General features: G+C 54.6%; 1 protein-coding gene across 2 annotated transcripts in view; it reads right to left on the bottom strand.

The window, feature by feature from the left end:
• RAB6B (RAB6B, member RAS oncogene family) overlaps window positions 1-24,963 on the bottom strand; it is a gene marked incomplete at both ends in the record, with an annotated part of 50,255 nt that overhangs the window by 9,233 nt on the left and 16,059 nt on the right. Inside the window, 5 exons of one of the 2 annotated variants that reach the window (XM_080695498.1) lie at window positions 2,346-2,439; window positions 3,438-3,549; window positions 4,879-4,984; window positions 5,171-5,224; window positions 15,759-15,817. In XM_080695498.1, the coding sequence (XP_080551624.1) occupies window positions 2,346-2,439; window positions 3,438-3,549; window positions 4,879-4,984; window positions 5,171-5,224; window positions 15,759-15,817 (425 nt within the window). The remainder of the gene's footprint in view (window positions 1-2,345; window positions 2,440-3,437; window positions 3,550-4,878; window positions 4,985-5,170; window positions 5,225-15,758; window positions 15,818-24,963) is intronic. The other variant, XM_080695499.1, reaches the window with a different exon arrangement.

The following is a 24,963-nucleotide window of genomic DNA, read 5'->3' as shown; positions in this document are numbered from 1 at the left end:
ACAAAGAAACAAACCACAGAGTTCAAATTAACCTCATCTGACTCCTGGGCTCTGAGCATTCTGGGAGGAGTAGCAGCACCAGCATCTCCCTGGCCTGGTTGCCTGGGCGACGGCCACCTGCTCTGGGGACCGCAGGCACAGCCCTCTGCTTCCCCATGCCTGAGCTTTCCTTGGGGCCCCCAAGAAGCAACAGTCCAGTCTCTCTCTCCCGTGTGCCTCCAGTACAGGACCCCTCAGAGCCAGGAGACGCCATGGCAGCCTCGGCCTTACATCTTCCATGGGTAGCGCCTGGGAAGGAGGTGCGGGGAGCCATCTGGGGCACACCACCTGGGGCAGGAGGCATCGAGTCCCAGGAGATCCGGGGTCTCCCCTGTGAAGTCTCAGCGCCCTCCCTGCTCGACTCTTCCTGCCTCCCTGCCCCTCCTTTTCCAGGGCCACCAGAGGTGTCTGGGCAGCTTGTGTTGTGCTGGGGATGGATGGCGGGAGTGACCCACACTAAGCCGCACTCCCCTGCTCCCCACTCAGCACGCCCTCTGCACGTTCTCAGGCAGCCTGCAGCAGTGACTCTGACTGTCCCCACCCGACACCTCTCCAACCCCTGCTCATCCTCAGAGATAGGGCTTCTTCACTGCAGCTGAGCCCAGGGCTCCTTCTGCAGCCTGGGGAAGTCAATATGTAAATTAACTGCTTAAATATGCAAATATGCAAAAACCAAAGCCGGAGTGGCGTGGCTTGCTTGTAATCTCAGTACTTGGGAGGCTGAGACAGGAGGATCACAGGTTCACAGCCAGCCTCAGCTACTTAGTGAGGCCCTCTGTAACCTAGTAAGACCCTGTTTCAAAATAAAGAATAAGCCAGGCGTGGTGGCCCACGCTTAGTAATCCCAGCGTTTGGGAGGCTGAGACAGGAGGATCACAGTTCATAGACAGCCTCAGCTACTTAGTGAGGCCCTTTATAACTCAGTGAGATCTTGTTTCAAAATAAAGAATAAAAAATAGGACTGGGAGTGTGGCTGGGAAGTAGAATGTCCCTGGATTCCGTCCCCAGGAGTGCAAAATAAATGAAGAAAGAAAGAAAAAACAAAAGAAAGAAAGGAAGGAAGGGAGGGAGGAAGGAAGGAAGGAAGGAAGGAAGGAAGGAAGGAAGGAAGAAAGAAAGGAAATGGGGCTGGGAGTGGATTTAAGAGGTAGAATGCCCCTGGGTTCTATCTCCAGTACCATAAAAAAGTAAATAAATAGATAATAAATATGTAAAATCAATTACACAAGATCATCAAGGAAACCACTTGGCGCTGAGTAAAATTTCCAAAACACTTACAGATACCAATTTTCGACACGGGGACATTTGTGCATCCTCACTAACAGGCAAGGACAGGCAGTAGGTCTAGTAACACTGTGATATTCTGTAGTGACGTGCACCGCGTTCAGGAGGTGATAAGAAAACACAGGCGATGCCCATCGACGGGCCGCCGACACTCATCCCAGAAGGAAATGCCACAGGAACCAGGGGTCAGCTGTGGTCAACGTGAGGCTCTCCTGAGTTCACGCCGGCTCACCTGCTCAATTCCATCCCCGGACCACTCGAGGTCTGTGGATCTGGGGTCAAGGCTCAGCCTGACGCCTCTCCTCTCCCTCTGAGTTGGGCGCTCTGAGTTGCTCTCCGTGGTCCTGAGCATGAAGCCCAGTACCAGGCATGGAGCCCAGGTGCTGCCCAGAAATTACTCATTTACCTATTCATTTTAGGTACTGGAATCAAGCCCAGAGGCATTCTCCCTCCAAGCTACACTCCCAGACCTTTTGTTTTGATTATTTATTATTTTTATTTTTGTGGTACTGGGGATGGAACCCAGGGGCATTCTCCTTCTAAGCTATATGCCCAGCTCTATTTTTTATTCTTTATTTTGAAACAGAGTCTCAAAGGGCCTAAGCAGTAGCTGAGGCTGTCCTCCAACCATGATCCTCCCGACTCAGCCTCCCAAATGCTGGGATTACAAGTGTGCGCCACCATGACTGGCCCTTGATTAAATGTCTTGGACCCCTTGTCCTCAATGAGGTAAGATGCTCGGAACCTAGGAGTCGCTGCTGGATCCTTGGGCAGCTTGCTGGCTCCAGCCCGTGACTGGTCAGCGCTGTGGTAGCTGGTGACCGGCAGTGTCCGGAGGGCCCTGCAGTGAGGCCCCTTCCCGTGCAATACCGGCTCTGGGTGTTAGCTCCTTCCCCACTGGCAGCGTGACGGGTGCTCTGAGCGGCGGTCTCCAGCCCAGGCGCTAGCCACTCAGGGCAGGGCAGGCGCGGGCCACCCGCGGCGCACGCATGGGCCTCGCCGACCAGCTCCGGGCAGCTCACCTGCTTCACGTTGTAGCCAGTCTTCGCGCTGGTCTCAATGAACATGACACTCAGCTCTTTGGCCCGCTGTTCCCCTTCTTCAATGGTTATCTGCCTGGAGGGAGCGGGCGAGGGGGAAAATCAGTTCCACAGGAAAGCAGCTTGTGGCAGACAGAGGCAGAAGAAATAACTGGGATAAGGCGGGGGCACCTGGCAGGGCACCTTGGTCAGCTATGAAGACTGGCTCTGAGCCCAGGCCTCCCTCCCAGGGCGCCCACTCGCCTCCAGGACGGAGGGCGCACCAGGCCACAGAGGACAGCAGCCCTTGTCCCTAGTCCTTCCACGGGGTCTTCTGAGCCAAGAGGCAAGCCTGTGCATACCTGCCTTTCCCAACATGCACCAGTACAAGCGCTTATGTTTGTAAAGATCTAGTCACAAACGGCCTCCCCAGGTGGTATTATCAGCCCCCTTTTCCAAATGCAAACACCAAGGCTCAAAGTGACTCTTCCCAGGCCCCAAAGCCGCTCAGCCAAGGACCTGGGGTGTGTGCTTTGTTGCAGCCATGACCTGTCACTCTCTCTGCTCAGGTCAGAGTGGCTCGAGATGAGTGGATGGGTGGTTATAAAGGACACCTGGTCACCCTGCGCGCTGCAGAAGCCGCTGCCAAGAAAGCTTCACGCCCAGACAGAGCAACAGGCCAGGGCTGAGCCAGCCGGGGACGCGGTTCGTGTTGGACAGATATTCTACAGGTCACACCTGGGTGCGGGGCATTCACACCCCGTGCGCTGGTGCAGGCATTTCATGGGGGCAGAGACAGCATGAGCTCCCGGGACCGGGCGATGCTGTGTCAGGGGCCGGGCTGTGGCCATGGTAGGGCCCAGACCACACAGTGCTGGGCAGTGCCGACAGCCCTGCCCCCGAGGGCAGTGGAAGATGGTGGCTTCAAAGATCAGACACCTACAGGTAAGAGGTCAACTGATATTCTTACAGCTCCGATGTACAGGGACAGGTCCGAAGCAGAGACATGCCACCAAGCCCTCCCAGGACTCCTGGTCAGGAGTGAGGGGCGGGCTTGGCCTCGAAGCCCCAGCATCTCTGGACCCTGCATCTTACCTCTTGTCGGCCAGGTCGGTCTTGTTGCCTACAAGCATGATGATCACGTCACTGCCCCGCTCTGTCCTGACGTCATCGATCCACTTGGAGGTCTGCTGGAAGGAGTTGAGATCTGGGGGAGGAAGGTGGGGATAAACTGGGGGTGACAGAGGCCAGCCACGGGAGGGAGGGCAAGAGTGTGCCTCAGATACCCGTGGGTGGAGGCCCAGCCATGCCGCCCTCCAGGCTGTGGTCTTCCAAGAGGCCTCGGGCCCTGCCCGCAGCCCCAGAGAGCCCCGTGACTGCTCAGCCATTCTTTGGGGGAGAGGGGCACCCCATTTGGAAAGGCACTGTGCCGTCATTTCTGTGTGGAATCGTGGCTTTAGAGGCTGTCTGAAATCAGACCTGACTTTGGAGGCTCAGAGAAGATAGAGAAAAGAGGGGAGCTGGGCGTGATGGTGCATACTTGTAATCCCAGCATTTGGGAAGCTGAGACAGGAGGATCGGAGTTCATGGCCAGCCTCAGCTACTTAGCAAGGCCCTTTGCAACTCAGTGAGACCCTGTTTCAAAATAAAGACTAAAATATAGGGCTGGGGGTGTAGCTTGGAGGTAGAATGCTCCTGGGTTCCATCCCCAGTACTGCAAAAAGGAAGGAAGGAAGGAAGGGTGGGAGGGGGACACTCAGTCCCCAGGTCAAAGGGGCCTCCCCACAGGGGGCTCAAGGGAGCTCTGGAACCTGTCTGGCAGCTGGTGTCAGGGAACCAGGCGTATCAGAAACCCAGAAGTGCAGCTGTGTCTGGGCAGCCTCTCCTCCCTGGCAGATGTTACAGGCCACAGGAGGAGCAGTCATGGGGTGTTGCCCGTCACTCGGCGGCCAGGCACCTGGGGGCGGGCAGGTGGCCTGGCCTGGACTGTTTCCTGCAGCCTGGTCTCTCCTCTGAAGGCAGCAGGCCACGTGAACTTAGCCCTTGCAGAGCCAGCTTCTGCCTGAGATCAGGTGCAGAGTGAACGGGGGACGGAAGGCACCGGGGCACGTGCGCCTCTCCATGTGACTGCGGGGCTGTGGATGGTACCCAGAGTCCACCTCCTCCGGTGTGACCACAGCCAAGGGCTTGGCGGCCGTATCCTGGTACACTGGCCCAGGATCTGCCTCAGCCCCGTCCCAGCCCCCTGAGCCTCCCGTGAGCCGGCTGCAGAGAGATGGGCCACATCGTGTTGGCGGCTGAGATGCCAGATGTTAGATCGCGGCTGCCGGGTCTGGGCTGGGCTGATCCAGGGACCAGCATCTAAGCCCGTCCCAGCACACCCAGGAGTCAGCCAGGGCGAGAGGGGCAGAGGGGCCGGAGCGGGGCCTCAGCACGGAGGCCTGGGGATGCGCGCACACATGCAGGTCGGCACGCCTGGCCGGGGTCACACCCGGACCCCCGAGGCCACCGCCTCCCGGCATAGCTCTGCACTCACTTGTGATGTCGTACACCACCACGGCCACGGTGGAGTCCCGGATGTAGCTGGGGATGAGGCTGCGGAACCTCTCCTGGCCAGCGGTGTCCCACAGTTGGAGTCGAACCTGCAGGGTGGGGCAGGGGTCAGTGGGACAGCGAGGGGTCCTGGAGGGGGGGCTGGGGCCAGGCTTTGTGATGCTGGCACCACCGGCTCCAGCCCCAGGCTTGGCACAAGCTCTTGGGGTGCCTGGCGAAGGGACCCCGGGGATAAGACCAAAGGAGTCCTCCCAATTTGAAAATCCCGTGCTCACCGTACGGTCCTCCAAGTACATGGTTTTCGACAAGAAGTCAATCCCGATGGTCGCCTGTTAGAGAAAAGCACAGAAAGGTCAAAATAGAAAGGCCCCCCACAAAAGATCAGCGGTGAGCTGGGCGTGGTGGTGCACGCTTATAATCCCAGTATACTTGGGAGGCTGAGACCAGAGGATCCGGGTTCACGGCCAGCCTCAGCTACTTAGTGAGGCCCTTTGCAACTCAGTGAGACCCTGTTTCAAAATAAAGAAATATTAGGGCTGGGGGTGTAGCTCGGAGGTAGAATGCCCCTGGGTTCCATCCCCAGTACTGAAGAAAAAAAAAAAAAAAAAGGTGGGCTCAGAGTTACAAAGCAAAAATATTCTTCCCAAGTGTAAGTAAAATAAAAACATCTTCAGATACATGGAAACAAAGAATCTGTGGCTTGTAGAATTTCATTATTCGAGAGGTTAAAGGAAGCTGTTCAGGCTGAAGGAAAAAGACACTAATGGAAATTAGAATCTTCTGAAAGAATTAAGAGCATCAGAAATGGTAAACACATGGGTAAAAGCTGGGTGTGGTGCTGCGTGACCATAAAGCCCAGCTACCCTGGAGGCTGAAGCAGGAGGACCACAAGTTCAAGGCCAGCCTCGGCAACTTAGTGAGACATGATTCTGAAAATTTAAATAAATAAAAAAGGGCTCAGGGGTAGAGCAAGCTGGGTTCAAACCTCAGTGCTGTTGAAAGAAGGAAGGAAGAAAAGGAAGGAAGGAAGGAAGGAAGGAAGGAAGGAAGGAAGGAAGGAAACTACCTGTTTCCGGTGAAGGGCAGGGCTCGGCACACCCAGAGGTGGGAAGCCACCCATTTTCTTCAAAAAACTGAAGTTGATTCAGGGCTGAGAAAGAACTGCAGGGGAACTGGGGACAGGTGAAGATGGAGCCTGAGAACAAGTCAGAGTTTAGAGGCACTCCCTGCTAGCTGGGGCTTTAAAGAGAACTCTGGCAGAAGGAGGAGAGTCAGACAGGACTGCCATGAGGGTCCAGAAGAGGAGCCGGGCGTGGTGGCGCACGCTTGTTATCCCAGCACTGAGACAGGGAGATCGCGGTTTGCGGCCAGCCTCAGCTACTTAGTGAGGTCCTTTGCAACTCAGTGAGACCCTGTTTCAAAATAAAGAATGAAAAAAATAGGGCTGGGGGTGTAGCTCGGAGGTAGAATGCCCCTGGGTTCCATCCCCAGTAACACACACACACACACACACACACACACAAGATCTGGAAGATGGCGAGGGGCTTGCAGGCTGGAGAGGCAGGGGCACGCATAAACATATGAAGACAGGCAGGCAAGCAGGATGTAATGGGCGTGGAGAGAAAAAGATGCTGGTGACCGAGACAAGGGTACCTTTAACAAGGAAAAGGGGGGGCTGGATGGAAACGCCACCTCCATTTAGCAGGTGACAAACCACAGCTCCACAGGAGGGAGGTGGCTCTCCCAAGGTCTCACACAGTCAGCACAGCCAAAGAGACTGGCTTCCATCTTCTTGGATGCTAACTCGTGGGCCATGGATGAGGAAGGGAGAGAGGACTTCCATGGGCTGTCTCCTTTGGAGCAGCCAGGGGAGGCTTGGAAGAGCTGGCCAAGGGGAGGCTTCGCTGGAAGCATCTGCAACCACAAGAACTAACGAAAAGTGACTGGGCTTGGGTGCCACCCAAGGGGCTGCTGGGCTTCCTCCTCCGCACAGGAGATGAGCACGGTCCAGGGGTGGTCTTGGGAAGTAGCTGAGCTGACCAGCCCCGAGACAGGGTCACTCTGAGGCAGAGGGTGCTCCTGGGCTCTGTCTAGGAGCTGTGTCCACCATCAGTCTGCTGGGTCCTCCAGCCTCTGGCTTCTGCCAGATCAGACACTCTACAGAATGGCTTTGACAGAAGGAGAGCCCAAGTAGGCTGGCACTGTACTTGTTTGTAAGGGTCTCTGGACACACTGCCACGAGACACCCTACCCACCACGTCGTTTCAAGGACCTCTTCATAAGCTGGTTCAAGGAAACCCTCCATTCTAAACCTCACCCCTGTCCCTGCCAAACTGCACGATCTTGTTCTCGTAGTAACGCCCGGCTCACCACACAAGCCTTAGAGCTTCTTGTAATGAGCTTGGGGGAACCAGGCAGAGAGTTTCCTTTGCTTGTGGCTACTAAGAAACTCAAAACCAGATGGGGATGTGGCTCAGTGGTAGGGTGCCTGCCTAGAGAGAGCTATATGTTGAGTCCCACATCTTTCCGCTACAGCTATCTACCCGGTCCTCCATTCCTTTATGGTGTTAGGATTTTTTCCTTCTCTTTGTCTGTAGTATGGTCATATCTGCAGCTCTGACTTTAGTTGCACTTTGGAGGAGTAAGGAGACACCAGACAAAAAGATGGCTAACTATCCAGCCAGGCCTGGTCCCGGTTGACCTTGGTGGTCCCCTCCTTGGCCACGTTGCCTGCACCTGTTGCCTGGTAGGATGGGTTTTGGAGGCTCTGGGCTGCACTCGGCCAGGGTTAGGTTGCCCCAAGCCTGGCAATGCCCATTAACTCCTTCTATACCTTTCTGTTTGCCAACAGCATCGCCTAAGAAAAATGGCGGCTGCTTTATGGTATACAAAATGTGGAATTCTTAACAAGCACAGGTTTCCTAGCTGCACCTACATTTATCTTCTCCTCAAGGTAGTACCAAACAGTATCAACAAAGATGGTCCATTCCACGCCTGCCTCCTGCGCGGGGCTTCCATTGGCTCAGCAGCTCCCTGAGAGAGGCTCTTCCTTCAGGCACCTGTTGAAGCCTTCTTGGCTACGTGCATTTATTATGAAATATCATTTTGCACCCGTATTCTGACAAGATCCAGTAATACAGTCTGCGGAGGAAATTTGCATGGCGATTTGCATAAATTGACTCTAGATTCTCTTTTCAGGAAGAGCAGTAGTGAAAAGGCATGTATGTGTCTTCTTTTCCCCTGGGCCGGGCCAGAGCCCAGGGCTGGTGAAGCATCCGTAAGTGGCAGAACGCAGCTGGACATGACAAGGCCCTCACAATGAAGCTGCTGTTGAGCTCTGCACCAGCAACAGCAGACCAAAGTATCAGGACAAAGTCATGCAAATAAGCCTGCAAATGAGCCTCTGGCAAAACTCACGTATGGCAAGCTAGGGCAGCCTCTGGAAAACCCAACAGGCAAGGCCCGTCCTTGCCAGAGCTCCAGGAGGTGCCCAGGGGAAGGAAGTAGGGAGGGAGAAGAGACTGGCTGGGGGGACTACTTTTCTCCTGGTGGACAGTGGCCACCCGATTTATTTATCCAGCGCTATTTAATTTCCTTATCTTTTAATTACCAAATCATACATAATCTCAAACTTTAAATAAAGAATTACTTACTCCAAACTCAGGCAGTCCCTTCAAAGCCACACACAACACACACACACACACACACACACACACACACACACACACACACACGATGATGCATGGCCCAGAGCTCCCCAGGACACACGGGCCCATAGGTGCTGGCTCTTCCTCTCCTCTTTTGCTCCAGGCAGTGACTTTGGGGGCACCTCAGGGTTTACTTGTGTGTTACCTACAAAATGAATCAGGAAAGTTGGGCGTGGTGGCGCATAATTGTAATCCCAGCATTCGGGAGGCTGAGACAGGAGGACTGCGGTTCGGTTCATGGACAGCCTCAGCTACTTAGTGAGGCCCTTTGCAACTTAGTGAGACCCTGTTTCAAAATAAAGAATAAGCCGGGGGTGGTGGGACACGCTTATAATCCCAGCATTTGGGAGACTGAGACAGGAAGACTGTGGTTCACAGCCAGCCTCAGCTATTTAGTGAGGCCCTCTGTAACTCAGTAAGACCCTCTTTCAAAATAAAGAATAAGAAATAGGGCTGGAGGTGTAGCTCGGAGGTAGAATGCCCCTGGATTCCATCCCCAGTACTGCGAAATAAAAACAAACAACAACAACAAAAATAAATAAACAAAAAATAAAAAATAGGGCTGTGAGTATAGCTCAGAGGTAGATGCCTCTGAGTTTCATCTCCAACATTGCAAAAATACATATATACATACATACAAATCAGGAAGGGTAAGGAACCTCTGGGGCACGGCTCCATTAAGTTCCTGAGACGTGCCGGGAGCTGTTAGTATATGCAGCAGTGCTTAGTGGCAACTCCCCGTGTCCCCAATTGACTCTTTTGCAGAGGGTGCCAACGCTAATTCCTGCTGCCCCAGCCTCTCTAGAGGCTAAGGGTGCACATGTGACCCGATTTTGGTCAACGGGACCCAAGCGGCAGCCTACTAGAAGGCGGGGTCCAGGGAAACTCCAGTGTCTTTTGCTGCCTTACGTGGGCATGGAATGTTTGGAGCATCCACAGCCGGCTTGCAGGAGGACAGGAACCTTTGTGCCGAGGAGGGGGCGCAGGAGACAGCCAGAGTCTGGGGCCTGACAGTGTGGCAGCGGTGCACGCACCTCAAGTTCTACCAGGACTTCCTGTACCTGGGAAACCCAAACACTTCTCTGTGCAAGCCATCATTAACTGTCTGTGTTAGGCCACCCCGTCATATGTACACATGCTGATAAAAGAGAAGGAAGCACAGAGGAGAAGGAGGAGGCCATCCTGCCACGGGGACTGGCATTCAGAGTATCGCCTCACACGTGACCCTGGAATCTGAATGTTTGCAAAAGACAGAACTCTACCGCATGTGTGAGGCCGGCGTTGCGGAGTTGACTGAGGCTAGTGTTCCCCCAGGAGCTGAGGGGTGAAGCACATCTGGCAGGGCTGCCAAGCACCACGAGGCACAGCCAGGGAGGGCGGGGCTCTTGCAGTCTCCATAAGGACGTCTCTGGCAAGTGACTGTTATTTTCATTTCATCTTTATCCACTTAGCTTGTTGGAGAGTTGCCATTAGTTTTGCTTTGGCTTTTCTAGAGTGTGTAGAAAGGCCCATGTTGTACCAACAGCGTTTGGGTACATAACTTTCCATCAGCTATGCTCAAAGACCTATATATGATCTAAGCTTTTAGTACAGATGACCGAACTGCATTCTGACCTCTAAAGTCTGAGGCCACTGGCCTAGATGTTGTAGGGGGGAAATGCCACTCAATTCATTTCTGGGTTAAAAATGCAATCCTGAGACAAAAAGCTTGACTAGAGTGTCCCAGTTAAGTAACACACCTGGGCTTGGAACCCCAGCCTCCCCTGCATGTCTTTATTTACCATCACCATCACCAACATCATCACCATCACCACCATCATCACATCACCATTTTCACCATCACCATCTTCACCATCATCATCTTTTTTTTTTTTGGTGGTACTGGGGTTGGAACCCTTCTACCTCCAGGCTACACTCTCAGATCTATTTTATATTTTATTTGGAAACAGGGTCTCTTAATCCAGCGAGACTGATCATCTTTAATTCACCAACATCACCATCACCACCACCATCTTCATTATCACCATCACCACCATCATCACCATCATCATCATCATCATCACCATCATCATCACCACCACCATCATTATCATCAACACCACAATCACCATCATCATCACCACCATCATCATCATTATCACCATCACCACCACCATCATCACCATCACCATCATCACTACCATCACCATCACCATCATCATCACCACACCACCACCATTATCACCATCACCATCACCATCATCACCACCATCACCATCATCACCACCATCATCATCACCATTACCATCACCATCATCACCATCACCATCACCATCATCATTACCATCACCACCACCATCATCACCATCACCATCATCACTACCATCACCATCATCATCATCATCACCACCACCACCACCATCACCACCACCACCATCACCATCACCACCACCATCATCACCATCACCATCATCATCATCATCACAATCATCATCACCATCATCATCATCATCACCACCATCATCACCATCATCACCATCATCATCATCACCATTACCATCACCATCATCACCATCACCATCATCATCATCACCACCATCACCACAATCATCACCACCATCACCAACACCATCATCATCATCACCACCATCACCACCATCATCTTCATCACCACCACCATCTCACATCACCATCATCAACATCACCATCATCATCATCATCATCACCACCATCATCACCACCACCACCATCATCGTCACCATCATCACCACCATCACCACCATCATCACCACCATCACCAACACCATCATCATCATCATCACCACCATCATCATCATCACCATCATCACCACCATCACCAACACCATCATCTTCATCATCATCACCACCATCATCTTCATCACCACCACCATCTCACATCACCATCATCACCACCATCATTTGCAGTGCTATATAATGAACCCAGGATATACTTCCATCCATTTATTTATTTATTTATTTATTTATTTATATTCATTTATTTATTTATTTATGGCATGGGTTATTGAGTGTAGGGTGGGGGCTTCTATCTCTGAGCTACACCCTCAGACCTATTTTATTTTTTATTTGGAAACAGGGTCTCGCTGAGTTTCTGCACGCTGGCCTCAAGCCTGCAATCCTCTTGTCTCGGCTTCCCAAGCACTGGGAGTAGGGGCGTGTGCCACCAGGCCCAGCTTGGATATCTCCTTTTAAAGGAAACAAAAGAGCTGGGCTATCAAGGGACGTCCTTGCTGTGGCCCTCACTCTGCCTGTACCTGGGGTGGAAGGTCCTGTTCCTGTCTCTCCCAGGTGCTGGGGTGGCCGCCTGAACCCCACCTGAGTCCCCCTGGCATCCTGGGTTCTGTAAAGCAAGGCCCCTCATGTTGGACCCCACCTCCTCTCCACACTCTGGTCCACAGACTCATCAGTTCTCAGGGCTTTAGGAATCTGGACTCCACCCAGCCTCTCTGGGTTGGCCCCAAACAGCTGCTCTCAAACATCTTGACCACTCCATCATTACCTCCATGGGACCCTTTCCTCTGAGTTGGTGGCCCTCCTCTTCTTCCAGGGCATCTGTCTGGGCAGAAACTTCTGGGGTCTACTCGGAGGATCATATCCTGGGGCTGGGTGGCCATGCCACAGGTCTGCCAGGAGCTGGACCCCAGGCAGGTACAATAACAAAATGGGGGTGGGGTCCCCAGCATGGACGCAGTGCTCACATCCTAACAAACACCACAGCCCAGATGTGTGCGGTGGCGCCCGCTTATAATCCCAGGATTCGGGAGGCTGAGACGGGAGGCCCTCTGCATCTCAGTGAGACCCGGTTTCAAAATAAAGAATAAAAAATAGGGCAGGGGGTGTAGCTCGAAATCGAATGCCCTGGGTTCCATCTCAAAAAAAAAAAAAAAAAAAAACCACCACAGCCCACACCCAGCACTTCCTGCTCCTCCTCCCTTTCTGCCTTCACACCTGAAATTGTCAGTAGTGGAAGAAGAACCACGTGCCAGGGGCAGGATGCCCTGGGCGTGTGGGGTCCCAGAGGGCAGCGATGAGCGGCCACCTGGAGAGGAAGGCTGGAGAGGAGGGCGGAAGGGGAGATAAGGATTTACTGGGGCCGCAGTGGAGGGGTAAGGGAGACCTGTTCAGAGGGGGCCTGAGCCAGCTCTGGGCGCATAGGCACGTGTGTGTCTACACCCGGAAGAGGAGCAGGTTCCAGTGCATGGGGTGGGGGCGAGGGCTTGGTGGCCACGGCAGAGAGCACTTGATCCAGAGAGGTGGGAGACAGGGAGGAGGGGGATCCAGGGCTGTGAGGGATGACAGGGGGGCTGCTGTGCAGGAAGGCAGTTTGACAGTTTGACCCCCAAAGCCTGTGGGGGATCCTGTCTACTTCCCAAACAGCTCTGCCACCCTGCTTTAAAAAACAAAATACACAAACTAGCGCCCCTCCCCCACCTCTGGAGAATTCGTTATAACAGCCTGTGTGTGCACAGAGGGAGCCCAGGGGCCTAACCTAATTACCACTGTAAAGGAGGTTCGGAAAGGACTTCCACAGGGTGCCATAAAAAAAGAAGTCAGAAAACCCTGTGACAGGGAGGGCGGCTGTTTCTCACTGGGATTTCTCTTATCTTACGTAACATAGGGCCTCTCAGTCTAAAAACCAAGGCAGACCGAACCTCCGCAAACCTCTTCTGTGGGGAAGGGAGTCTGTGGCGCCATCTCCAGCCGGGTTTGGGCTCTCGAGGGATACAGCAGTGGGTCCTAAGGGGCCCTGGCCGTGGTCCAGCGCAGGGCCCAGCCAGAGGCACAGAGGACTTGCCCTAGAGCCAGAGGCTAACCCAGCCCCAGTACCTGAGCTTCAGGGGGTGAAACTCAGGGATAGGGCATGGCAGGCTCACAGCTCAGCAAATATTTGCTCTGGGCCCTCGTGAGCCAGGAGACTGCGCAGCAGAGAAGAAGAAAGAGGAAAGGGCATTGCACTGGAGAAATGAGGGAGGCGCGGAGCGGAGGGGCCAGCGCCTGGTGCACGCACCAGCAGGCTCCCGGAGAGGCCGCTGGCTGTAGGTGCACAGCGGGAGACAGCAACAGGGGTGACACTGAGATGGAGGTGGGTGGGATTCACCACTGCTGAGAACATCCACCGGCCCCAAACGCCACCGCTCTGGATGCCAGCCGGAGGGAGGAGTTAAGGAACTTAATATTCAAAACATTCAAATCATAAAAATAATAGGTGAGGTCATTCATTCACACACACACACACACACACACACACACACACACACACACACACCAAGTTGGGCTTCAGAAGGGAGCCCTTGCCTCTGGTCAGAGCTCCCCATATCTGGCAAACCTGAGGGGTAGGAACCCCAGGCCTGCGGAGAAGACTCTGCAGGACGGATCAGAAGCCCCAGCTCAGGGCCCGTGTGTGTGTGTGTGTGTGTGTGTGTGTGTGTGTGTGTGCAGCGCACCACCGCAAGTGTCCTTCAGGGTCTCCCGCCCTTTCCACACCCGGGTCCTGCTGGGTCTACAGTGTTTAGAATGCACCAGAACAGAAGTAAAATGTGTGGGAGGCAGAAGCAGAAGGGGAGTGTGATCTCTTCTCTCTCTCTCTCTCTCTCTCTCTCTCTCTCTCTCTCTCTCTCTCTCTCTCTGTGTGTATTTGAGAAAGGACGAGTGATCCAGAGAAAACAGACTAAAAGCAGGCACACAATTAGAACCACAGCGAGCCCCTCCGTCCCCTCCGTCCCCTCGCTGTCCCGCAATGGGGGAGGCATCTCAGAGTAGCAGTCTCCAGCGAGGCTATAAATATCGGTCCTTGAGAACTGGATGACAGAGGTTCCACGATCAAACACCCAATACCCTTCTTTCGGCACACTGCAACCGCACACTGAGTGATGACCCCGGGAGGCCCTGCAGCAGAGCTCTAGACAAGCTCCGAAGCACCCCCCATCCCTTCATATTAAGTTAACACCTATGAACAACTCTTGGAACTAGTAGGCCACAGAACCTATCAGCTTCAGAGAAAGCATTATTATTTGCCTCTATCCTAAGGGACAAAAATAAAAACAGTATTATTTTTCCTTAAAAATAGTTGAAATGGATCAAAGTCGATCTCTAAACCAAACAAGAGCAGGAGGGAGGGGAGGGACTGGGGTGAGAACTGGGGAAGGGCTAAGCAGGTGACGTGTGCATGTGTGCCTCCGCCACCTTGTGCCCCAGTAAGATGTGTGACTACCATGCACCAATAGAAAAAAAAGAAAAATATATTAATAGTTGAAACGGTTAAGTTTGATGCCTTTGCAAAAAGCCACAGTCGGTAGCAAGGACAATTCAACCTACATGCATAATCCCTCCTCCCACCAGTGGTCCAGGCAGGGTGATGTTCTTGACCCCCGTGAGCTCAACTTTTAGGCCACCTGGAGCTACCCATGGGCCTGTGGTTGACACTAGACCACTGTCTAAGGGTCAGGAGCCACAGAGGTCATCTATTCCAGCCTCTTGTCCCCACAGATCCGGGCAAAGCCACCATATATGCCTATCCTCTGTGTGTGTGTGTGTGTGTGTGTGTGTGTGTGTACATGTGTACACACATGTGTGAATAACAGAAAGTTGTGCATGTGTGAGAAGTCTAAAATATGTGTGTATGTATGCATATACACATGTATGTAATAAGGGTGTGTGCCTGTGAGAGCGAGGGGGAGAGCGCTATACAGAGGACAGGTCTAGGGCGTGCGTGCACACACGTGCGGAGCATGTAAAGACCCCGCAAAAACACAGCCACACCCGAGGAGCACATACTCCGAATGTCCCACTTTCCTCCTCCCCATTCCTCTCCTCGTCCACCCACGGGCTCCAAACAAGCGTCCACGGCCAAGCTCGAGACCTGCCTGCGAGGAGCAAGGAACCCACGCTGAAACAAGCCCCCCTCTATTTTTAGGGTTTCTCTCTATTTTTAGGGTTTCCTTTCTGAGGCCTGGGTTTTCAGAAGATCTCTACCAGGCTGGGGCCAGATCCCAGTAGGGAAGTTTCTCCAAGGCAGAAAGACACCCCAGGAGCCTGGCGCGGTCCCAGCCCAGCTCAGAGAGGCTGGCTGCGGCCACCGGTGGCCGCCATGGACACCGACCGCGGGCTGGGGTGGGTGGGAAGGCCCGCGGAGCCTCACCTGGTACGTGTTGTCGAAGCTGTCGTACATGAACCTCGTGATCAGAGACGTCTTGCCGACTGCAAAACAAGAGAAGAGGTCAGCAGCGGAAGAGCCCAGCGGCCCAGGCCTCCGAAATCCATTGCACTTGGGTTAGACAGTTGGCAGGACCGAAATGCTCAGAGAAGAGGCTGGGCTGCGGACACCCAGGCAGGAGGCCGGCCTCCAGAGAGGACCCTGAGTGGGCTGCAGGAGAGTCCCTGCCCCGGGCCCAGATGCGGCCAAGGAGGAGGCCGCCCACTGCCCCCTGCATCCCCACCACCCGGATCAGGGCTTCCCTGACCCAGGGGGCCCCACAGATGCGAGCACTGTGAAGGAAGATTCGGAGCACGCGGCGCAAAGCAAGACAGAGACTGCGCACATCTGCCGAGGCCATCTGGGCGGCCCACCTCGGTGTTGGTCAGCGGCTCCTGCACGCCGGTTCTTCGGTTCCTGCCCTTCAGCTGGGTGTTGGTCGGGAGGAGGGCTTTCTACTTTCTACACAACCAGGAACAGGGGAGGCGAGTGGGTTACTTCCCAAGGGCTTTTGCAGGCAGGACTGTTCTCGTAGCGTGGATCTTACGGGATCTTTAGCACCCCCGGACCCCGCCAGGTAATGTCCCCAGTCCATATGACAACCGAGACTCCCCACACACGGCTATGTGTGTGCGCAGGGCAGCAACTGCTTCAACCGAGGATCCCCACGGCTGCGAGAAACCAGGAAACCTCGTGGGAATCCCACAAGTGCCGCTAATTCTCCAAACTGCAGGGTTTGGCTTCTGACCTAACCCTGTGCAGCTCCCTGGGGCCCATCAGTGCCTGAAATACCATCCGCTGCCTTTCTGACCATCTGGGAGGAGAAGGGTGTTAAAGGGACATTTGTTAGGTGAGGCTCCGTGTGGGGCACCTCTCTCCACTGCCCCACGGGGCTCTGCTATGGCCTCGGGGCTTCACAGGGGGCCTGCGGGGCTGAGCTGGCTCAGAGAACTTTCTGCTCTGGGCTGCAGACACAGGGAGCCCTGACAGAGAGAGAGCAAAGGAGCCGGAGTCCAAAGGCTCTCTCTCCATTCCGCCTCCTGCCGATCCCAGCAGGACACCCGTGTGCTGGCCTGGCTGGTCACATCCTAGGTAGGTGCTGCAGGGCAACCCAGCCTGGTGCCTAGGGAAAGGCTCTTTGCCAGTTTTGAAGCCTCAGGAGTACATTATGTGATAAGTGAATACTACCGTCTCCCAAGGCCAGTGCGTGCCAAGAAGGACGCCTCATCTCCTGGCCAGGAGAAACATCTGCTAAGCTAGGTCTGGGCCAAGGTCTCCCAAGACTCTCCCCATCTGCACCCACCCAGTGAGCCAGCCCATCGTCCTTCTCTCCAAAACGCACTGCTAGTCAGAAGGCAGTCCTCAAGGCCTGCAGATGTGCCCTGGCCAGCCTTGCACCCCGAAGGGATGTGCAGCCCTGTAGCAGTCCCATTTGCACTGACTGCATCGCTTAGAGGAAGGGGTCCCTCAGACATGTCCAAGCAGTCAGCGATGGTGGTACACACTTGTAATCCCAGTACTCAGGAGGCTGAGGCGGGAGGATCACAGGTTCAAGGCCAGCCTCGGCAATTTAACATGACCCTGTTTTAAAATGCAAAAATAGAGCTGGGCATGGTGGCTCATGCTTGTAATCTCAGTACTTGGGAGGCTGAGACAGGAGGATCCAGGTTCACTGCCAACCTCAGCTACTTAGAAGCTACTATTTCAAAAGAAAAAAGAAAAAAATAGGGCTGGGGGTGGGGCTCAGAGGTAGAATGCCCGTCGATTCAATACCCAGTCCTGCAAAAGAAGAAAGCAAAATTTAAAAATTGGGCTGGGGGTGTAGCTCAGGGACAGAACATACCTGGGATCAATCTCCAATAACCCCCTGCACCCCACACACAAACATCTTAGCCCCTCTGCTTGGAGAGAGGTCCCAAATGCCTAGCTCATCTTCACCCCTTCCCGGCGTACACAGCCCTCTGGAGCATTCTGTGTTCTCCATTCCTGGTCAGTCTGTCCTGTCTCAGCCCCCGCCTTGCGCAAGCCCAGGACCACAGAGCCTCTGCCCTGGCCCTAGTGGACGCCGAGACTCCTGACCAGCCAGTGTGCAGGCGATTGACAGCTCTCAGAGACTGACTAGCTCTCTACGCTCTAAAATACACACCGCAGGGCAAAGCATCCTCCGTGCCTGATCTCTGAGACGCTTCCTGAGACACAGTTTACTAAAAGGAGGTGCTCGTGCCCGCGTCTGCCCAGCCTCTGTCATGGCACCACATACAGCAGCTGAGCAGGACAAGTGGCCATGCTAAGCTCCTCTCCCCTGAGTGGTAGAAACCCCTTCTTCATCCTTTTTTTTTTTTTTTTTGTACTGGGAATGGAATCCAGGAGCATTCTACTTTCAAGACACACTCTCTTTTTATTCTTTATTTGGAAACAGGCTCTCACCAAGTTGCGGAGCGTCGTCACTGAGTGGCTGATCCTGGCGGCGAACCTGCGATCCTCCTGTCTCAGCCTCCCAAGTACTGAGATCACAAGTGTGAGCTACCATGCCCGGCCCCAGACCATTCTTAACAACTAACTGCTCTGGGTGGAAGGTGCTAGAAGCTGTAAAAAAAAAATAGCCTGCACATCCGTCCACCTGGCCACTCCCTCTCTCGCCATGGAGGCGGGCAGGACAGCCAGGGCGGTCTCCCGAGTAGCCTTTGATATTATTTGGCCACAGCCACAGGGAGGGCTGAGAGGAGCGGCACCTGGCATTCCGCCGGAAGCACAGGCGGGCAGGTGTGGGGTGCAGGAGACCCTCCCGTGACCCCCAGCCTCCGGCAGCTGCCGGAGCCCATCAGGGAGCCGAGCCTTCCTCCTCCACAGCTCAGTCCTCAAGGTCACCCTGCTGCTTCCAACAGTGGCCCACAGACACCGCTGCGGCAAAGCAGAGCTTTTGCTGAGGGCAAAGATTCGGCGGCTCCCCTGGCAGGATTTCATTAAAAACGCGCAGGTAAATCAGGTTTTCTCCCGTTTAGCTCCCGGCTCAGTGATAGTCCTGTAATCTGGTAGCTGAGTCCCACATGATTAGGCGGGGGTGCGGTGGGGTGTATTCTTCCTCTTTCAAGCAGAAGAGGGTGAGGAAATTCGTTACCGAGCATTTACCAGGCGTCTCTAGAAAGGAGGAAAGGACCCGCTAATGCTCACTGGGCCGCGATTCAGCGCCCGGGCAAGGAATTTGGCACTCTTCTTGTTTCCTCGTTTAATCCTCATCACGATGCAATGAGTTATTATCCCCAAGGTCACGGGGCTGGCAGGCGGTGGCGCTGGGGCACCAACATGCTCTGATGCTGGCGTGGACGCCTCATCTGCTGTGTTGAGCTGGTTGGTGCAAAGGTCTGATAAGCCATAAAGAGGCAGGGTGTGCGTGGCTGGGCCGTCAGCCAGGCTACAGATGCGGGGTGGGGGGCAAGGCCACCCCAGGTGGAGGGAACAGGGTGAGCAAGCGCACAGGCAGGGAGATAAAAAGCTCCCAAAAAGGGACAGGAGGCGGCACCCCAGGTTACCGTGAGGACGCGTGGGGGCCTTGCAGTCCCAGCTCTGTCCTAGGGAACACGGAGCTGGACCCGGTGTGGGAAGAGAGGGGTGAGCTCCAAATGCTGTTGGAGAAGGCGCCACGTGGCTGTAGGATGGATTGGGACAACACCCATCTCTGGGCCAGCTGTGGCTGGAGATGGGGACACAGGGCAGGCGGGGCAAAGGCAGGCAGCACAGGCCAAGGGGAAGGAGCGCGGTCCTCTGCCCAGACAGCAGGAGCTCTAGAAGGGTCTTAAGCAGAGGGCAGTGCAAAGGTGCAGCAGATCCCCATTTCCATAACAGGCTCACACCATTCCCTGCCCCATGGGCTCTTATTGTACAACCCTGATCTCCATCAAGGAGTCAATCTGGATAAGCCTGTGCCAATGGCCCTGGGTGACTCCCAAGGCTAGGTCAGGAAAGGCAGTGCGGCTTCTGCCCAGTGCTCATGCCTGTGCCCACTGAACCATGTTGCCAGGAAGCCCAAGGAGCCTACATGAGGCTTCAACCAGCGCCATGTTGCGAGGAAGCCCAAGGAGCCTACATGAGGAGGCCATAGGGAGGTGCTCATGTAGCAAGAAACCAAGAACCCAGCCACCAGCCAGCATCACCAGCAGACCATGAGTAAGCACGCTTCACAGGACTCCAGCCTCTGCCTGTAAGCTGTCTTTTATGCTGCAGGGACCAGGCACATGATTTAGCTGCCATGCCCTGCTCGTTATCAATCTGTGAGCAAGATAAATGTTTTCCCTGCCTTGAGCCACTGAGTTTTGGGCGGTTTGATGATCGCCTTAAGTAATCAAGGCAACAGACCTGTGCTTTAGAAAGAAATCTTACACTGCTATGGGAGATGGCCAGCAGAGGCGGAACGAGGGGTAGGAGCCTGGTGAGGGACAGAGGATCTCAACGCAGAGGCAACATGGCTGGGGAGGGATGCAGAACAGAGGAGGGGACAAGGCCCTGTGGCAAAGATGCCTTTCTGTCACTTTCTGTCATCTGGCTTTGTGAACAGGGGATGAAGCCACTCCCAGAGCTCCAGCAGGCTGAGTGGGGAGCAAATACCAAGCAATCTCCTTGGACTAGGCCGGCCAGAAAACCTTCACAACAGTAGACCAGCCAGGCGTGGTGGCGCACACCTGTAACCCCAGTACTCGGGAGGCTGAGACAGGAGGACTGCAGGCTCAAGACAGCTTCAGCAATCTAGCAAGACCCTGTTTCAGAACAAAACAAAACAAAAAAATATATGAATATATGGGCTGGGGGGGGGGTGTGCTTTGGAGGTAGAATGCCTCTGGTTTCAATCCCCAGTACCAGATGTGTGCAAACACACACACACACACACACACAAACACTAAAACAGTAGACTAGAGCACAAACACCAGCACTGTTTCCAGAAAGAAAAAAAAAAAAAAAGCCGGGCGTGGTGTTGGTGATGCATGCTTGTAATCCCAGCATTTGGGAGGCTGAGACAGGAGTATAGCGGTTCGAGGACAGTCTCAGCTACTTAGTGAGGCCCTTTGAAACTCAGTGAGATCCTGTTTCAAAATGAAAAGAATGAAAAATGGGGCTGGGGGTGTAGTTTGAAGATAGAATGCCCTGGGTTCCATCCCTAGTACTGCAAACTAAATAAATAAATAAATAAGCCATTCGATGAGCAACAAATCTAAGCTTATCTTACATTAAAAATATTCTTTTTCTAAAAAATTATTTCCCAAGCTGCTGGCCGGGTCTCACATGCCCATGGGTGGTCCAGAGGCGCTCAGTTGCACACACCACAGGGAACTCACCAGCTCGGGACTTTCTCACTGATCGCTGGTCCTCCGCAGTCAGCCACCAGCCCGCGCAGACCTCACCTAGGGGGTCTCCCACGCCATCAACCTCCCGTGAGCCCCAGACCCCATCTCAGCAGCAGGTTCCAGGTACACAGATTTTATCCATTCTGGAGGCTTCTATGTAGTTGCAGAGGTCAGCGGGGTTTCTCCACCCACTCAGTAAACACCCACCGGGGGCTCCCTCTGTGCCAAGCCCATGCAGGGCCCAGATTTATGGCGAGAAGGCAGATGTGCCTCTACCCTCCAGCGCTCCTGTCCAGTGGGGATAAGACTTAGATACAGATGCCCCCAAACGCCAGGGGGCTCTGTGCGACCCACAGAGCAAAGGCCACTCCCTACTGGGGCGGGGAGGAGTCGCCGCAGCTTCCAGGGTGCCAGGCCTGGGCATGATTGGCAGAGATGGGATCAGAGGGTACAGTGCTCCGGGCAGGGTGGAGCCAGGGCGAGGGAGGTCGAAGCATCCATTGCACACACTTATGAGCTCACACCTCTCCTGTGTGTCACGTGAAGCTGAGTCCACCCAGTGCTTGGGGCTCAGGGCCCATGAGGATTCCACAGGCCAAGTAGGTGCTGGGTCCCTGACTCCTGCTCTGACACCACCTCCTTCCACAAAGGACACCCTCCACCCCATCCTCACAAGAAGGCTGCTAGGGCCCCAGCATGAGGCAGAGACTTCAAGGAGGGTCCACCAAGCCTGGCAGAAGGTATGGCACCTGCTGGGTGGGCCTCTTGAGCCAGGCCAGAGCCTCGGCCTGCGGTCTGCCCCCAGCCTGGAGTTCACTCGCCATCCACGCGGGCCGTGCGGTGCTCCTGGACAGGGGTAGGGTTCCACCTGGTCCTCTTGAGGGTCCACAGAGCTGGGCCTGATGGGAGGACTGGGCAGCAAAGACCTGCTGCAACTCTGCCGTTCCAAGGCCGAGCCGCCTTGATGGCCGCCGGCTTCTTGGATGCTGGTGGTTTTAGGGGAGCAGGCTCCGTGCCCAGCCTGAGAAAGAGTCTCTGCATCCTAGGTCGGAGAATGTCTGTAGCCGTCGGGAGGTGGCCCCGGGCTGAAAAGACACATGTGCTTCCTCATCCGAGGAGGGGCCGTGGAGTCAGCTCCCCCGGCAGCTGGGTTCCCAGAACCCTGATGGGAAACGCTGCACAACGGGCTTGGCGCTGGCCCTGTAGCTGGGCAGGAGGACAGGCCACCCTGGCCCAGAGTCACCGCTTCATAGTAGCCTTAGGAGAGAACTCCACTACTCCCCGTACACTCTGCTCATCAAGTCTGCTAATACTGGCATGGCCGTGGGGTGGGGGGGCACGGTGCCCAGACCATGGGATAAGAAGAGGCAGAGACACCAGTACATTTGCCTGATGTCCTTTGGTCCTGTATCCACAACGCAGAAAACCCAGCCCCGTGCTCCTGAAAGGCAGATGGGTCTGGGGGCTGGGCTCCCCTCCATCCGCACGCTCAGAATGGCAGTGCATGGTTTTGACAGCTCCCACCTGAGCCCGAGGGCTGGCTGGCTCACTGCAGGCTAAATGGGGAAACAGGTGGAAAATCCCATTTCAAAGCGTCCCCCCAAAGACTCAGCGGGTAATTAAGAAATATGCAAAGCTCTTCATTGGACACTTTAATTAAGTGTGTTAATTCCCTCTGCCAGAGGAGGCTCTGCCGCCTGGGCCTCACCCAGGGGCCCAGTGAGGACAGACAGAGGAGGTAGGAAGCTGGCAGGAATGGGGGTGCGGGGGGGGGCAGAACAGCAGAGCAGGCTGGTCTGGCTCAGCTCCTTCCCCTGCACCAGCGGGGAGGCTGCTCCACATCCTCCCTCTGGCTTCTGCATCGGGGTCACCAGCCTCCTTCTGCCCCCACCTTCTCCATCCGGGAACCCAGACCCTGGGCGCCTGCCCAGCTGGGAAGGAGGACAGGCCGTGTCGGGGTGCAGAACGCCCCCATCCCCTCGCCAGCAGCCTGTAGGTGGAAAGAATTCCTGGCCGCCGCACAGCTGCTCCCGACTGGCTCTGGGCCTCGGTTGTCTCATTGAAGCCAAAACAGCTGGGCCGGCTGGTCCAAGACCACTATCCCACCACATACACAGAAAGGCTAAGGCCGGGACAGCAAGGGTGAGCTCAAACAAAGGTGGCTCTGACCAGGAAGCCCAAGGCTACAGGCAGGCATCCTCTCAGCATCCGAGAGCCCCCAGGCACTGAGGAAGGGCAGGCCTCCAGGTGGCTGCCAAGCACCTTCATCAAAGCCCATCAAGGGACAAGACAGCTTGGGGTGGGGGAACTGCATGGGCGGGGCCAGGCTGGGGGCTGGGAGGCTCGGCCTCAGTTTCCCTTCCTGCGCCCATACCTGGCCCTCCTCTTGCTTCTTTTCCCTGAGGTTTGACCTTGTGCAGAAAGAGGCAAAGGCCCCGGGAAATAGGCCCTGGCTGAGCAGCGGGCCGGCACAGCCTCCTCTCCTCCTGCGTAGTTTTCTCTCTTTGGCTTTCTTTTTCTTTCTTTACTTTTTGGGTAGTGGTGGTACTCGGGTTTGGACCCAGAGGTGCTCTACCACTGAGCTATACCCCCAGCACTTCTCTTTACTTTATTTTTTGGGGGAGATAGAACCTAGGGGCATTGTACCTTCGAGCTACACCCCCAGCCCTATTTTTTTTAGTCTTTTTCATTTTTGAAACAGGGTCTTACTGAGTTGTGAATGGCCTGGCTAAGTAGCTGAGGCTGTCTGTGAACCACAATCGTCCTGTCTCAGCCTCCCAAAAGCTGGGATTACAAGCATGTGCCACCACGCCCGGCTCCCAGCACTATTTATTTATTTATTATTTTGAGACAGGATCTGGCTGAGTTGCCCAGGCTGGCCTTGAACTTGCGGTTCTCCTGCCTCAGCCTCCTGAATTGCTGCGGTTACAGGAGCGCTCCACTTGTGCCCTGTTTAGCTTTGGTTTTCTTCCTTTCCTTGCCGGCTTCCTTTCTTCTTCTAGCCTCTGGGCCTCTTGAGGTATATCTGATGAAAATTATATGTATTCAAGATGTACAGTGCGATGTTTTGATCTACAGAAGGACAGGGACATACATGTTGTGGCAGGACACCACACCAAGCTAATTAACACGTGCCTCACCTGTAGTGAGACTCTGTACACACCAGTCTGCCAGACACAGACACATTCTTTTTTGTATTGTTATTCTTGTGGTCCTGGGGATGGCACCCAGAGGCATTCTACCTCCGAGCTCCATCCCCAGCCAGACTTTTCATTCTTTATTTTGGAACAGGGTCTCACTGAGTAGCTGAGGCTGTCCGTGAACCGTGATCCTCCTGGAGAGACAAATTCTACCTGATCTCACTTACGTGTGGACTCTAAGTGTAGCGGAGCTCATAGGGATGGATGGTCACAGGCTGGATCCTAGGGATCGGGGTGAAGGAAACGGGAAGATGTTGGGTTACAGGGTACAAACTTGGGGTTCTAAGGAGCACAGGGCAGGAGACCTACTGTGTGCCATGGTAATGATGAGTAAAAATACTAGGCAATACAGTACTTGAAGATTCCAGCTTCCCTTCCACACTTTCCAAAGCCCCAGGCCAGCTTGCACTTCAGTCTTGGCTTCAGCCCCATGGGCTCTCAAAGTACCGCACGTCAGCCCTGCCCAGCCCACACCTGGCCTGAGACTTGCCGGCACTGGGACCATCTGTTTCCCTGCCTGCCACGGCCACGCCTGCCATGAGGACTGAGGTCCGGGCACATCCTTCGCAGAGCACATCCCACTCCCCAGCCCTGAGAAGAGTCAAACTCCACTTC

This window comes from Muscardinus avellanarius (assembly GCF_963383645.1).
Source record: "Muscardinus avellanarius genome assembly, chromosome: 5".
Taxonomy (NCBI): Eukaryota; Metazoa; Chordata; class Mammalia; order Rodentia; family Gliridae; genus Muscardinus; species Muscardinus avellanarius.
The sequence above is the reverse complement of the archived record's forward strand: the minus strand, read 5'-3'. Positions and strand labels throughout refer to the sequence as shown.